Raw genomic sequence first — 15,800 nt, 5'->3', positions numbered from 1 at the left:
ATGCGTGGCCTCAATAATGACCCTCGGTCTCGGCCATGCATGCAGCTCAATTTGGACTCATCATCCACAGCTGCATGCTCCGGTCGGCTGTGGCATGACGACACTGTGCAATATCGCGGTCCGGGATGGGGACACACTAGACAAAGTCACTCACCGAGCACATCGCCTAGTGTGTACCCACCTTAAGAACTCCAAAAATAACCCTGTGTTATTACATCTGATCATAGAACATACTGTATTACTAACTCAATGGAACCATGTGTATAACTACAAATTAAGGAGTGGATACACTTTATAAAGCAGTATTGTATCTGGTCTAATAGTTATTAATGTACATATGGGGGGTCATTCCGAGTTGATCGTAGCTGTGCTAAATTTAACACAGCTACGATCATTCACACTGAAATGTGGGGGGACGCCCAGCACAGGGCTAGTCCGTCCCACGTGTCAGTGCCGCCCCCCTTTCCCCCCACAGAAGTGCAAAGGCATCGCACAGCGACGATGCCTTTGCACTTCAAGAGTAGTTCCTGACCAGCGCAGCTTTAGGGTGCTGGCCGGGAGCTACTCGATGCTCCCCGGGCCGCAGTGGCTGCGTGTGATGTCACGCAGCCGCCGCGGCCCGCCCCCCCCCCCCCCCCTACGGAAAGGATCCGACAGGACAGTATTCAATGGCATGGCCAAACCCGACAGGTTTGGCTCTTTCCTGACAATGGCTATCCTACTTTCTTTAAAGTCAGATTGGCATTGTTGGAAACGGGGCTAGAACCTGTCGGGTTTGGCCACACTTCCGACAGCTAAAGTGGATTCCGACAATCCACGTGGTTTCCGGCAAGTCGGGAATTCCCGACTTGTTGGAAAAAAATCAGCCGGCATTGAATAGGTTGGAACATAAACCTGTTGGAAGCTGCTGTCTTTGCGACAAGACGGCAGCTTCCGACAATAATTGAATACACCCCATAGACTACCTACTGTAGCATGGTGCACGTTTAATCTGCAAAATTGTGATTGTTATTCTTGTTGAGGGGAGGGGGGGGGCAGGGCAGCAGGAATGTGGTGAAGACATGAAGAAAACTTGGCCCCCATTATTCTGATATTAGGCATGTAAAGAATAGCACAGATATCCCAATAGGAAAAAATTGGTTTCTTTGGAACAAGAAAAAACAAGCACACTGAAACTATTGGTTCAACATAAGTTTATATGTTGGAGAGGTAAAGAGATACAAATAGACAAATTGATCCATAAAGCCACATTGCTAAGTCTTCTTATTAATAGTTGTCGAATGTGCAAGCATACGCCAGTCCTGTAAAAGGAAACCAAATAAGATGATAAGCAAATGACATAACTCAACAAAAAATGTTATTGTTAATATCTATATTTTATTAGGACTTTCAACTTCAAGGTGTACTAATTGGCGTGTATAGGATAGGTATAAAAACAAATAAAACAAGTGCATAAATACGATGCACAACAGAGAACCATTGTATGATTACAAAGCATGAATAGAATCAGCGCAGTAAATCCACGAACAGGGAGTAGCAAGAACAGGGGGAAGGGTAGGGCATTGTACAGTATCTTGCAGGAGTAAACATAATGAGTTGCACAGTGGAGGCAAAAGAGCTCTCAGTGATCCTTTAGCCATTGTACTGGTGGTAAGGCTAGTGGGTGCAGAAGAACGAGGGGGGGGGGGGGGGGGTAACCCTTCTGGAGAGCTTACATTCTATAGGGAGGGGGTGGACTGTTGAAGGATGATCTGGGAAGGAGACAAGGTAGGCAGGAGGAGGAAGTGAAGGGGAGAAATAGAGGGTTGGTAGACTTTAGTAAAACTTCTTAACATCTCTAAGTTGTTTTTAAAGCCTGTGTTTCAGGATAGAAGAACGTAGTATTAAGTAGCGCTAGTGTAAAACTAGCTTATGGTACAAAAGAATGTCTAGGTCTATGTACTACATTTACACAGTGGTGGCAGAAAAAGAAAAGAAGATGCACCAATGTTGATGTTGCGGCAGTCAACTTAAGGTATGGTATATTCGCCTAAAAATTGTTGACATTAGAGGACTAATGTTTATACGCAATGGCCGATGTTCATGCAACGGAGCAATTATTGGTAAACTGCGAGTGTGATGCAATCGCAATGCACATGTGCAAGGGTAACGTTGTTATCCCGCTTGTACTGAGAACTTGACGTGGCCATTTCTAGGTGTCAACGGTAAATTTAAGCAGAGTGGTTGGAAAACCCAAACTACTGCTGTGGTCTTCAATGTTTTCTGTAATTGCGTATAATCTGCTAATATGCATGCAGTTGCGATTAAGTTTGCGATGGCTCCAGTTGGCATCTCATTTCTGGGCAGCAGCTTCACTGGGTGACATTACCAGTAAAAAAACATCAATTAATGTCCACCACAATATTAAATCTTTTATTATATACTTACAAACCAGCAACCAGCTTTTTGTAAGCGCCCTTATCTTTTATTTGCATTAGCAGTTCCATAGCCTAGAGAATCGTTATTGCCATTGCATTTGCGTACAAACATCAATTAGGACTTAAGTGCGTGGACCCCTGTATATATTTTACTTGCAAATATCTGTGCATATTGCTCTGGTCACTGGTATTAAGAAGAAGTCTGAACACTCTGCTGATGGGAACCTACACAATTATCGTCTGTGTTCTGCTACAGCAGGGGTGAGGAACCTTTTTCTACCAAGGGACATACAAAAATGATCAACTTAAAAATTAACCTGCCCCAGTAGATATACCCCCAGTAGTTATGCACCCAGTGCATATGCCCCCAGCAGTGCACTGCCAAATACACATATGCCCCCAGTAGTGCATTGCCAGATACACATATGCCGCCACAGTGTCAGATACACATATGCCGCCACAGTGCCAGATACAGATATGCCCCCATAGTGTCAGATATGCCCCCATAGTGCCAGATACAGATATGCCACCACAGTACTAATTACAGATAAGCACCCACGGCGCCAGATATGCCCCCATTAGGCCAGGTACACACATGTCCCACAGTGTCAGATATGCCCCCACAGTGTCAGATATGTCCCCACAGTGCCAGGTACACACATGCCCCCCCTGTGCTGCTCACTGCTGCTGCCTTCTGCTGCTGTGTGTGTATGTCTCTAAACAATCTTACTTCAAAAACCTCATCTCCTCCCAATCCTTAAACCCTCTGCGCCTCTTTACCACTGTTAACTCGCTCCTCTGCCCACCCCCACCTCAATTCCCCTCTTCACTTTCTGCTCTTGACTTTGCCATCTACTTCATATCCAAAATTGACTCCATTAGCCAGGACATAACATCCTACCAGAACCTGAGCAACCCCCTCCTCCATTTCTTGACCCCCCTCTCCTTCCCTCCTACCAACTCTGACATCTTTCTTCCCTGTGGACAAGAAAAACAAAAGGATTTCTCCCATGCACTCTGCTGGCTGTTAGTAACAAGAACTATACACTATACAATAATAGAAAATTTAGAGCCCTTAGTTACATATGTTGCCATTATGTATTGCTTAATGGCACCTTCTCCGCTTCCTCTCTTCTCCTGCCTGTTCCCATCTTGTCAATCTACTCACTCTCACTCTCATCAGGCACTGTCCCTGCTGCCTTCAAGCATGCACTTGTCTCCCCTATTCTTAAAAAACCTACCCTTGATCCAACCAATCTCTCCAACTGCTGACCCATCTCTCTTCTCCCTTCTGCCTCAAACCTCCTTTAGCGTATTGTCTATAACCGCCTCACTGTCTTTCTTTCTTCCCTCCCACTCACTGCTTGACCCTTTTCAGTCTGGTTTATTTCCTCAGCACTCCACTGAAACTGCCCTCATGAAAGTCTGCAATGACCTCCTTGCTGCTAAATCCAGGAGCCACTACTCTCTGCTTATTCTCCTTGACCTCTCTGCTGCTTTTGACACTGTAGACCACCCTCTCCTCCTGCAAATCCTTTACTCACTTGGTTTGCGTGATACTGCTCTCTCCTGGCTGTCCTCCTACCTTTCTGACCATTCCTTCTCTGTCTCCTCTCATGACTCCACCTCTCCCCACTTCCTCTATCAGTAAGTGTCCCCCAAGGTTTTGTTATTGGGCCTCTCCTTTTCTCTCTCTACACATCCTCATTAGGTGAGCTCATCAGCTCTTTTGACTTAAAATATTATCTCTACGCTAATGATACTCAAATCTACCTTTCCTCCCCTGACCTCTCCCCTGCTCTCCTCACTCGTATCTCCAACTGTCTCTCTGCTATCTCCTCCTGGATGTCCCAGAGCTTTCTTAAACTTAACATGTTTAAGACTGAGCTGATCATCTTCCTTCCCTCCCGCATAACCTCAACTCCCACAATTTAATTATACATTGAAAGCACAACTATCTCCTCTAGCCCCCAAGTGCGATGTCTTGAACTAATCCTTGACTCCTCCCTCTCTTTCAAACCACACATTCAGTACCTCTCAAAAACCTGCCATTTCCATCTCAAAAATATCTCCAGGATCAGACCTTTTCTCACCCAGGATGCTACTAAAACCCTCATCCCCTCACTGGTCATCTCCAAATTGGACTACTGCAATCTCCTCCTATCTGGCCTCCCTCAAAAATGCTTCTCTCCACTCCAGTCTATCCTCAATGCTGCTGCCCGTCTCATCTTCCTCACCAAACGTACTACATCCACATCCCCTCTCTTGTAGGATCTTCATTGGCTACCCTTCCCATTCAGAATCTAATTCAAGCTTCTCACACTCACCTACAAAGCCCTCACCCACTCTTCTCCCTCTTACATCTCTGACGTTATCTCTCTTTACATTCCCACTTGTTCTCTTCGCTCTGCTAATGCATGCCGTCTCTCCTGCCAACTGATTACCTCTTCCCACTCATGCCTACAAGAATTTGCACGTGCTGCTCCCTATCTCTGGAATGCTCTACCTCTCCCCATCCGACTCTCCATCTCTCTACAAAACTTCAAACGGACTCTTAAGACCCACTTCTTCACCAAACCTAGCCAACTGTCCTCCTAACCCTCTTGTCTATGATCACTGTCTACCCCTTCTGTGTCACTCTGGTCTGTTAGCCCCTCACCTTTTAGATTGTAAGCTCGCAAGAGCAGGGACTTCTTTCCTCATGTACCTTTCCATTTCTTTTTTTTACACAATCTTATATTGCTTACTCCCTTTGATGGCACCTATCCCCGGGTTTTCTACACCTGTCCTATATTGTCTTGGACTGTAAGTGCTGTTTTCCTGTTTGCTCATTTGATTATGTACTGTGTAATGGGCGCTGCGGATCCCTTTTGCCATATAAATAAAGGATAATAATAATAATAATAATAACTACTGGTTTGGCCAACAGTATGTCTGCCTACAGTGATCACTTTTATGCTTAGTAGTGCTCAAACTGGTCAGAAGACTGCTAAAGGCATGTTACACATTAGCCTGCCGAGCCTTGAACCATGTAAAGTGACAGATAATCAGCATTAAAAATATTGCATTTTATTCTGTAACTGAAAGGAATGATGACTTAGTCATAAAGTAGAGACTCCGCAGTAAACAGTCTTTACCATGATGAGAAATAAGTAAAACGTACCTGTCTTTGCTGGGCATTGCTTAAGGATGTCATAAAATCTTTTACTATAATAATCGTCAAAAATGTTTCTTTCAGGAATCCTATCAAATTCAATCAAGCATTGCGTGTTCTCACTGAACAGGAGATTTTGGCCTTTCGGTGATGAAAATAGCTGAAATATGTCTTTCTGAAACCCTTTCCATCCATACAATGACTGCAAAGGAAGATGCTAGTGTCAGACATATGATAGAAAATTATGACAATCATTTAGTTCCATCCTTATCTTCTCAGTGTTACAGCATATCTATCATGCAGTAGTGAACATACCTAGTACAATTACAGTAAAATTCAAATAGTACAATCGAATAGTGACATAAACCCTAGAAAGCTGTACATATATTGGCTGGCATTCTAGATTGCCAACTGTATCAAACGCAGAGAGAATATACGTGTATACACACTGAGCACATAGTCTGCAGAATGGCAGCAGGTAATGACTCCTTGCTGGTAGGGCCGGTTCAAGGTTTTCCGGCACCCTAGGCAAAACTGAAACCTAACCCCCCCATATTTACATTACGTCATAGTAGTGCCTCTTATTGATGTTTCATCACACAGTAGTGTCCCATGTTCACGTTACACTACAGTAGAGCCCATTTACATTAAACCACACAGTAGAGCACATCCATGTTATGCCACACAGTAGTACTCCCTGCAGTGTGCATTGATGGCTCCCAGGGTACACATTATACATAACAATGAAACGACATTATATATGTATTATATATATATATATATATATATATATATATATATATATATATATATATTTTTAGGAAGTGAAGAAAAGGGCGCCTACTAGTGTCTAATTAGATTATATAAAATATAAAGTATAAAACTGATGTGATACATATTATGGCAGACAGCATCCCCCTTTTTACACATTACGGCAGACAGCGTCCCCTTTTTACATATTACGTCAGACAGCGTCCCCTTTTTACATATTATGGCAGACAGCGTCCCCCTTTTTGCACATTACGGCAGACAGCGTCCCCCTTTTTACACATTACGGCAGACAGCATCCCCCTTTTTACACATTATGGCAGAAAGCATCCCCCTTTTTACACATTACGTCAGACAGCGCCTCCCTTTTTACACATTACGGCAGACAGCATCCCCCTTTTAACACATTACGGCAGATAGCGTCCCCCTTTTTACACATTACGGCAGACAGCGTCCCCCTTTTAACACATTACGGCAGATAGCGTCCCCCTTTTTACACATTATGGCAGACAGCGTCCCCCTTTTTACACATTACGGCAAACAGTGTCGATAGAGAGAGAGAGAGACACACACAGAAAGACAGATACTTACCATCTCTCCCCGCTGGAACAGGCAGTCAGGCTCCTCGGTGCTGGCAGATCCCGGGCAGGGGAGAAGGAGGAGGAGGGAGGGGGACTGTAGCCGCAGCAGCGCAGTGTAATTGGTGGTGGCGCCGCTGCAGCAGTCCCTCTGCTTCCGCATTGGCTGCCTGCCGCCACTGTGAATGGTGGGATGAGGGAAGATCATCCCAGCATTCATAGCAGCGCCGGCCAGCCAATGCGGAAGGAGAGGGACTGCTGCAGCGGTGCCGCTACCAATTACATAGCGCTGCTGCGGCTCCAGTCCCCCTCCCTCCTCCTCCTCCTCCTCCGGGTCCTCCCCTGATGCTGCTCCTCTTCTCCTCCGGCGGCGCACACAGCACAGGTGGCTTGTAATGAGTCAATTTGACTCATTACAAGCCGCTGACATAGTGGCTGGCCGTGCGCCCTCAGGGCGACTGCGTTGTGTGCCAGGCACACCTGGCACACACGTAGTTACGGCTCTGGTTTGTACCACCTCCCCTCTTCCTTCAATTTCAGTTTCTTTCTTTATACTCTCCTCTCCAGCCTCCTCTGCACTTCTGCCTGCCTGGCACTGTTGGGCTGAGGTAAATTGTTACTGGATTGTGGGAGTCGGAAACTACTTGGTGGACACGCTGACACAAGACTCTGTTGCTGCTAACAGTCAGGGTGGTGACATAAGGAAGGGGGTAATCTAGGTGAAGTGCTGACAATGGGTTGCACTGTGTCACATCAACAAGAATAATACAGGTCACTAAGTGGTGTGTGAGATGTACCAGCAGTGTCCCTGCTTACTTGTGTTGAGCCTCCTCTGGAATGGACACCAGAATCCCATTAGGGCTCCCTCTGGATACTGACTCTGCAGCGCTTTCTCCTCCAGGCTCTCCCCGTTTGCAGCTGCTTGCTCTTTCCCTTATATGGGCGGGCTGAGGTCACTGCAAAGCCATGTTCTCTGCGGAGCTTTCTCTCCCTCCCCTGTCAGGGATTCCCTCACTGAAGCTGCCCACCATACACTCCTTATATGGGCAGGAGTGTCATAGGTCATCTCTGCTCCCGATGCTCTCTCTCTCTCTCACAGTGGAATCCCGGCTGTCACTGCAGTGCCACTGATACAAAGGCTGCCAGAGCACTCCGGGGCTGACACACAGGACTTCAGCCTCTGCTGTCTGCCTCAGTTGAACGGAGCCGATCAGCGCTCCTCACAGATCCTTCTGTCACAGCACGCCCTAGAGAGTCCCCTTCCTCCAGGCACACTGCATTTTAACCCCTCGCCTCAGGAGTCCCCGGATGTTTCCCACGCTGACCTCCCCCCAGTGGCTGTACAACCAGGTAGGAAGGCTGGCCGTACTCCCCTTTTACACACCCTGTTGCAGTCAGGAAGGAGGAGGGAGGGACGATAAGGCTGCGGGCTGCGATTCAGCAGGAGTATGTCGCCCTCTAGTGGCTGCCGCCCATAGGCAGCTGCCTGAAGCTACCTAATGGTAGCGCCGGCCCTGCTTGCTGGCTCCCTACTCGCTGGAAGCAAGGACGTAGCTACCATAGGTGCAGGGAGTGCAGCTGCTATGGGGCCCAGAGCTGAGAGGGGCCCACTTTCCCTGACAAAGTTACATGTGTTATATACATTTTTTACCATTGGGTGATACTTGGGAGACCTTACAAACTTATGCCTTAGAATAAAGCTATATACCACTGGAACTGCTCATTGTAAAGTGGTATAAAATGAAATGGAGGGCATTATAATATTGCATAATATAAACTGGGGGCTCTGTAATATGGTATACTATGAAATGGAGACACTATAGTAGGGTTTAATATGAACTGAGGGCACTATGTCATAATATGAATTGGGGGTACTGTGTTGCATAATGTGTACTGGCAGCACTACAGTGTAACTTAACAGGAACTAGGGCGCTACTATAGTTCATAAAATAAACTAGAGCACTACTATGGAGCATAACATTATCTAAGGTACTACTGTGGTTCAGAAAATAAACTAGGGCACTTTTATGGAGCATATAATTAACAAATGCTGCAGAAATGTGTCTCTCTAGAAAAATTGGGGCAGGGGCCCTTTCAAAATGTTGCTATAGGGCCCTCAGTGTTCTGGCTAGGCCCCTGGCTGGAAGCCTAGGTTCTTCTGCCGATCCAGACTCCATGAATTGTCTAATGCTCCACAGAGAGGGGACATCAATTGTGGGATGGTGTCCACATCCAGAAAAACACCATACCGCTCAGCTGGGCTTGCCCTACTGCTGCATCCAACGGTTTTCCGTAATCTCTGGTCTTGTATATTTCTGAAATATTACATACACTGCACTCTGTATTGCACAGATTATAAATTGTTAAGTGCTAATAATGTCCCCTCCATGTGCTGGCAACACTCGCTCTAAAGTCAAGTATTTGGAAACCCCCGTCTAGAAATCTTGCATTTGCCCCTGTCAGCTGTCTATGGCTAATACCTGCTTAGCTCTGTGGAAGAAGGTTTATTATCCAGTGCCATACACAGTGTCGCTTAGCCCTTTCGTTGCTGAGAGTTTACTTTGCCCTGTGCTGAGGTAATTTTTTGACGTTTGCACTCATATAATTCAAACATCAATATCACTGATTTCTTATACTGTATCTACACAAATTACACCTATTTTTTTCAGAAGACTTTGTTGTTACAGAAAATACCATTCGTCTTTTTGCTCTTTCTAACATGTCAAATAAAATGTATCTGTAATTGGCATTTTTGTGCTAAATTTTGCCATCTCAATTTGTAACATTACAATGTGTTGCAATAAAATGGTAACCCAAAAAGGCCTAGTGTACAACGGAGATGGTAATGACATAAGAAGGCATGGCGGATGGCAAAAAAGCATGAGTGTGGCAATGAGAGATATGACGAGAGCATTTTGTGTCAATATGATTTGGAAGATTCTGCCTTTAATCTAACAAAGGGGTTTGTGGGAGAAATGTAAGATGTGGTGCAAATTGTTGCATAGATGTACAGAGAAGACTGGGGGTAATTCAGACCTGATCGCTGTGCTGCAAAACTGCAGAGGTCTGCCATCAGACAGTCGCCGCCCAGAGAGAATGAAAATCCACCCTGTGCAAGTGTGCGTATGCATGTGTACACCGTGTGAAAACTTCTCCAGGCAGCGGACAGCTGCAAATCCGTTTGCAACCCACTCACCATCGAATGATTTTTTCATTATGTGCAGTCTGTGCGAAGCCCAAGACTTACTCCTACGTGTGAACAAAACATGCTGATCAGGGCTGGAGCTGACGTCACAGACCCTCCCTGAAAACGCTTGGGAACGCCTGAATTTTTCCGGACACACCCAGTAAATGGTCAGTTACCACCCACAAACGGCCTCTTCCTGTCAATCGCCTTTCGAACGACCGTGCGATCAGAATTTTCGCACCATGCTGTCGCTGCTTTCTGTCGCGCATGCACATTATGGTGCATACGCATGCACAGTAATTCGATAATCGGCCACTGTGTGAAAACGCACAGCAGCGATCAGGTCTGAATCGGGCCCATTGTTAAGTATATTACCACAAAGAACATAAATCTACTTGCACAGATGCAGACAATAAACTTCCTCAATATCATTGTGTACTGGCAGAGGATCCATCTTTCTCTCTTCAGTTTTGTGATAAGAAGTTGGTTTGTGTGTCTATTTATTCTTCTTGGAATGTATTTTATAATATTTTCTCCACCAAGGGAATCACAGCTCAGTGGAAAGCAGTGCATCTTGATGGCCTCTAAAGTGGTTGATTGGCTCTTCTCCTTCCACTCTTTTGGACCGACGGGTATGGTCTCTACCTCAGGGGAGGACCTTGTCTCCATCTCAGCGAGGTGTCAGTGCTATGCCAATTGAGAGGGAGTGGCTGCGTCGGACTGGCTGACCGGTGAACCGTTTCCAGTCTATTTATCCTGGGACAATGTTTAGAGGCAGCCAGTTCTCTGCACTTGCATTTGCAAGCACTTGCGATGCAGGTAGCGTGTGTAAAGGTGCGTGCTTCTAAACATAGTCTCGGCATAAATGGTTCCCCGGTCAGCCAATATGAAGCTGGGGAGTGGTACTGCCCAATCCTGTCTACACTGGGGTGGGTGAAGCTCCACTTTATTTAAATATCTTATCTGGCTTTGGGTGAGGTCGCACTGCTTTGGGTGAGGTCGCACTGCTTTGGGTGAGGTCGCACTGTTTTTTTCTGCCAACCTTCAGAATTCTAATTGGGTCAATAAATTAAGTCTGTGACCTCTTTAGTAATACTTCTGTGTCATTATTTACCATTTAGAAATTGGGTGTTTAGTTTACGGTGTTAAGTTTCATCATTTATTGAAAATGGAATGACACCCCATTTAGGCCTGGCAATGGGTCAGACCCAATTGTTTAGCAGGCAATTCTGGGAAATTGGCAGACAGCTGTCTGACCTGTGTACAGGGCCCCCTAAGCCTCCAGGTCCCATAGCAATGTCACCACTTGCACGTACTATAGCTATGCTTATGACCCTAATGATTTAAGTACTATCAGTTGGAGGGATTAATACGCAAGCAGCCAATCAGAAACAGCTTGTTAGTGCTACTGATAGTTATATTCATTAAACATTGATTGCTTATTCACTACTTCTCTCAGGGCTGGATTAACAATGGGGCAGGTGGAGACGAAGCTTTAGTCCCCCCATGAAAATAGTTCCACAAGGTCCAGGAGAGGACTAGCTAGAGGGCAGAAGGGTAACTGCCCCAAGCCGCTTCTATTACAGGCTTTTTGCATCACTGATGGAGCAGGAGTCAGGACTGCTCCCAGTGTATGATCTGGAGAGAGGAGAGGTGGTGACATGATGTGTACACTACTGTAGATGTGATTAGTAGACACCAGCAGATAATAATTTGGTAGACAGAAAAGGTACATAGTCTTAACCAGCAACCAGTTTATTGCAGTGCTCAGTAATGGTACAACTGTACTCACAGTTCTGATGCATATATGGAGAAAAGAGGCAGTGCTTGAGCTATGGAGGGGCAGGGAGAGATATGGAGGAAAGCAGCAGTGAGAGGGCTATGAAGGGGCTGTGAGAGATATGACGAAAGGTGGCAGTATGAGAGATATGGAGGGGCAGTGAGAGATACAGTATGGAGGTAGGTGGCAGTGAGAGCTGTGGAGGGGCAGTGAGAGATATAGTATGGAGGAAGGCGGCAGTGAGAGAGCTGTGGAGGGGCAGTGAGAGATACAGTATGGAGGAAGGCGGCAGTGAGAGATACAGTATGGAGGAAGGCGGCAGTGAGAGCTGTGGAGGGGCAGTGAGAGATACAGTATGGAGGAAGGCGGCAGTGAGAGCTGTGGAGGGGCAGTGAGAGATACAGTATGGAGGAAGGCGGCAGTGAGAGCTGTGGAGGGGCAGTGAGAGATACAGTATGGAGGAAGGCGGCAGTGAGAGCTGTGGAGGGGCAGTGAGAGATACAGTATGGAGGAAGGCGGCAGTGAGAGCTGTGGAGGGGCAGTGAGAGATACAGTATGGAGGAAGGCGGCAGTGAGAGCTGTGGAGGGGCAGTGAGAGATACAGTATGGAGGAAGGCGGCAGTGAGAGAGCTGTGGAGGGGCAGTGAGAGATACAGTATGGAGGAAGGCGGCAGTGAGAGAGCTGTGGAGGGGCAGTGAGAGATACAGTATGGAGGAAGGCGGCAGTGAGAGAGCTGTGGAGGGGCAGTGAGAGATACAGTATGGAGGAAGGCGGCAGTGAGAGAGCTGTGGAGGGGCAGTGAGAGATACAGTATGGAGGAAGGCGGCAGTGAGAGAGCTGTGGAGGGGCAGTGAGAGATACAGTATGGAGGAAGGCGGCAGTGAGAGCTGTGGAGGGGCAGTGAGAGATACAGTATGGAGGAAGGCGGCAGTGAGAGCTGTGGAGGGGCAGTGAGAGATACAGTATGGAGGAAGGCGGCAGTGAGAGCTGTGGAGGGGCAGTGAGAGATACAGTATGGAGGAAGGCGGCAGTGAGAGAGCTGTGGAGGGGCAGTGAGAGATACAGTATGGAGGAAGGCGGCAGTGAGAGAGCTGTGGAGGGGCAGTGAGAGATACAGTATGGAGGAAGGCGGCAGTGAGAGAGCTGTGGAGGGGCAGTGAGAGATACAGTATGGAGGAAGGCGGCAGTGAGAGAGCTGTGGAGGGGCAGTGAGAGATACAGTATGGAGGAAGGCGGCAGTGAGAGAGCTGTGGAGGGGCAGTGAGAGATACAGTATGGAGGAAGGTGGCAGTATGAGAGATATGGAGGGGCAGTGAGAGATACAGTAAGGAGGAAGGCGGCAGTGAGAGAGCTGTGGAGGGGCAGTGAGAGATACAGTATGGAGGAAGGCGGCAGTGAGAGAGCTGTGGAGGGGCAGTGAGAGATACAGTATGGAGGAAGGCGGCAGTGAGAGAGCTGTGGAGGGGCAGTGAGAGATACAGTATGGAGGTAGGTGGCAGTGAGAGAGCTGTGGAGGGGCAGTGAGAGATACAGTATGGAGGAAGGCGGCAGTGAGAGAGCTGTGGAGGGGCAGTGAGCGATACAGTATGGAGGAAGGCGGCAGTGAGAGAGCTGTGGAGGGGCAGTGAGAGATACAGTATGGAGGAAGGTGGCAGTATGAGAGATATGGAGGGGCAGTGAGAGATACAGTAAGGAGGAAGGCGGCAGTGAGAGAGCTGTGGAGGGGCAGTGAGAGATACAGTATGGAGGAAGGCGGCAGTGAGAGAGCTGTGGAGGGGCAGTGAGAGATACAGTATGGAGGAAGGCGGCAGTGAGAGAGCTGTGGAGGGGCAGTGAGAGATATAGTATGGAGGAAGGCGGCAGTGAGAGAGCTGTGGAGGGGCAGTGAGAGATACAGTATGGAGGAAGGTGGCAGTATGAGAGATATGGAGGGGCAGTGAGAGATACAGTATGGAGGAAGGCGGCAGTGAGAGAGCTGTGGAGGGGCAGTGAGAGATACAGTATGGAGGAAGGCGGCAGTGAGAGAGCTGTGGAGGGGCAGTGAGAGATATAGTATGGAGGAAGGCGGCAGTGAGAGAGCTGTGGAGGGGCAGTGAGAGATACAGTATGGAGGAAGGCGGCAGTGAGAGAGCTGTGGAGGGGCAGTGAGAGATATAGTATGGAGGAAGGCGGCAGTGAGAGAGCTGTGGAGGGGCAGTGAGAGATACAGTATGGAGGAAGGTGGCAGTATGAGAGATATGGAGGGGCAGTGAGAGATATAGTATGGAGGAAGGCGGCAGTGAGAGAGCTGTGGAGGGGCAGTGAGAGATACAGTATGGAGGAAGGCGGCAGTGAGAGAGCTGTGGAGGGGCAGTGAGAGATACAGTATGGAGGAAGGCGGCAGTGAGAGAGCTGTGGAGGGGCAGTGAGAGATACAGTATGGAGGAAGGCGGCAGTGAGAGAGCTGTGGAGGGGCAGTGAGAGATACAGTATGGAGGAAGGCGGCAGTGAGAGAGCTGTGGAGGGGCAGTGAGAGATACAGTATGGAGGAAGGCGGCAATGAGAGCTGTGGAGGGGCAGTGAGAGATACAGTATGGAGGAAGGCGGCAGTGAGAGAGCTGTGGAGGGGCAGTGAGAGATACAGTATGGAGGAAGGCGGCAGTGAGAGAGCTGTGGAGGGGCAGTGAGAGATACAGTATGGAGGAAGGCGGCAGTGAGAGAGCTGTGGAGGGGCAGTGAGAGATACAGTATGGAGGAAGGCGGCAGTGAGAGCTGTGGAGGGGCAGTGAGAGATACAGTATGGAGGAAGGCGGCAGTGAGAGGTGTGGAGGGGCAGTGAGAGATATAGTATGGAGGAAGGCGGCAGTGAGAGAGCTGTGGAGGGGCAGTGAGAGATACAGTATGGAGGAAGGCGGCAGTGAGAGAGCTGTGGAGGGGCAGTGAGAGATACAGTATGGAGGAAGGCGGCAGTGAGAGCTGTGGAGGGGCAGTGAGAGATACAGTATGGAGGAAGGCGGCAGTGAGAGCTGTGGAGGGGCAGTGAGAGATATAGTATGGAGGAAGGCGGCAGTGAGAGAGCTGTGGAGGGGCAGTGAGAGATACAGTATGGAGGAAGGCGGCAGTGAGAGAGCTGTGGAGGGGCAGTGAGAGATACAGTATGGAGGAAGGCGGCAGTGAGAGAGCTGTGGAGGGGCAGTGAGAGATACAGTATGGAGGAAGGCGGCAGTGAGAGAGCTGTGGAGGGGCAGTGAGAGATACAGTATGGAGGAAGGCGGCAGTGAGAGAGCTGTGGAGGGGCAGTGAGAGATACAGTATGGAGGAAGGCGGCAGTGAGAGCTGTGGAGGGGCAGTGAGAGATACAGTATGGAGGAAGGCGGCAGTGAGAGCTGTGGAGGGGCAGTGAGAGATACAGTATGGAGGAAGGCGGCAGTGAGAGCTGTGGAGGGGCAGTGAGAGATACAGTATGGAGGAAGGCGGCAGTGAGAGAGCTGTGGAGGGGCAGTGAGAGATACAGTATGGAGGAAGGCGGCAGTGAGAGAGCTGTGGAGGGGCAGTGAGAGATACAGTATGGAGGAAGGCGGCAGTGAGAGAGCTGTGGAGGGGCAGTGAGAGATACAGTATGGAGGAAGGCGGCAGTGAGAGAGCTGTGGAGGGGCAGTGAGAGATACAGTATGGAGGAAGGCGGCAGTGAGAGAGCTGTGGAGGGGCAGTGAGAGATACAGTATGGAGGAAGGTGGCAGTATGAGAGATATGGAGGGGCAGTGAGAGATACAGTAAGGAGGAAGGCGGCAGTGAGAGAGCTGTGGAGGGGCAGTGAGAGATACAGTATGGAGGAAGGCGGCAGTGAGAGAGCTGTGGAGGGGCAGTGAGAGATACAGTATGGAGGAAGGCGGCAGTGAGAGAGCTGTGGAGGGGCAGTGAGAGATACAGTATGGA

At 48.4% G+C, this 15,800-nt stretch overlaps 1 protein-coding gene across 1 annotated transcript in view; it reads right to left on the bottom strand.

Moving 5' to 3' along the window:
- Positions 1–1,176: 1,176 nt before the first annotated feature.
- LOC134909106 (uncharacterized) overlaps positions 1,177–15,800 on the bottom strand; it is a 272,045-nt gene continuing 257,421 nt past the window's right edge. The window contains exons 29-30 of the mRNA XM_063915544.1: positions 5,581–5,773; positions 1,177–1,301 (exon numbers count right to left, since the gene is read on the bottom strand). Coding sequence (XP_063771614.1) covers positions 1,267–1,301; positions 5,581–5,773 — 228 coding nt within the window. The 3' untranslated portion in view covers positions 1,177–1,266. The remainder of the gene's footprint in view (positions 1,302–5,580; positions 5,774–15,800) is intronic.

The sequence above is a fragment of the Pseudophryne corroboree genome, chromosome 4 (assembly GCF_028390025.1).
Source record: "Pseudophryne corroboree isolate aPseCor3 chromosome 4, aPseCor3.hap2, whole genome shotgun sequence".
In the NCBI taxonomy this organism is placed as follows: Eukaryota; Metazoa; Chordata; class Amphibia; order Anura; family Myobatrachidae; genus Pseudophryne; species Pseudophryne corroboree.
Note: the sequence above shows the minus strand (reverse complement) of the source record. Positions and strands in the feature narration are given on the sequence as shown.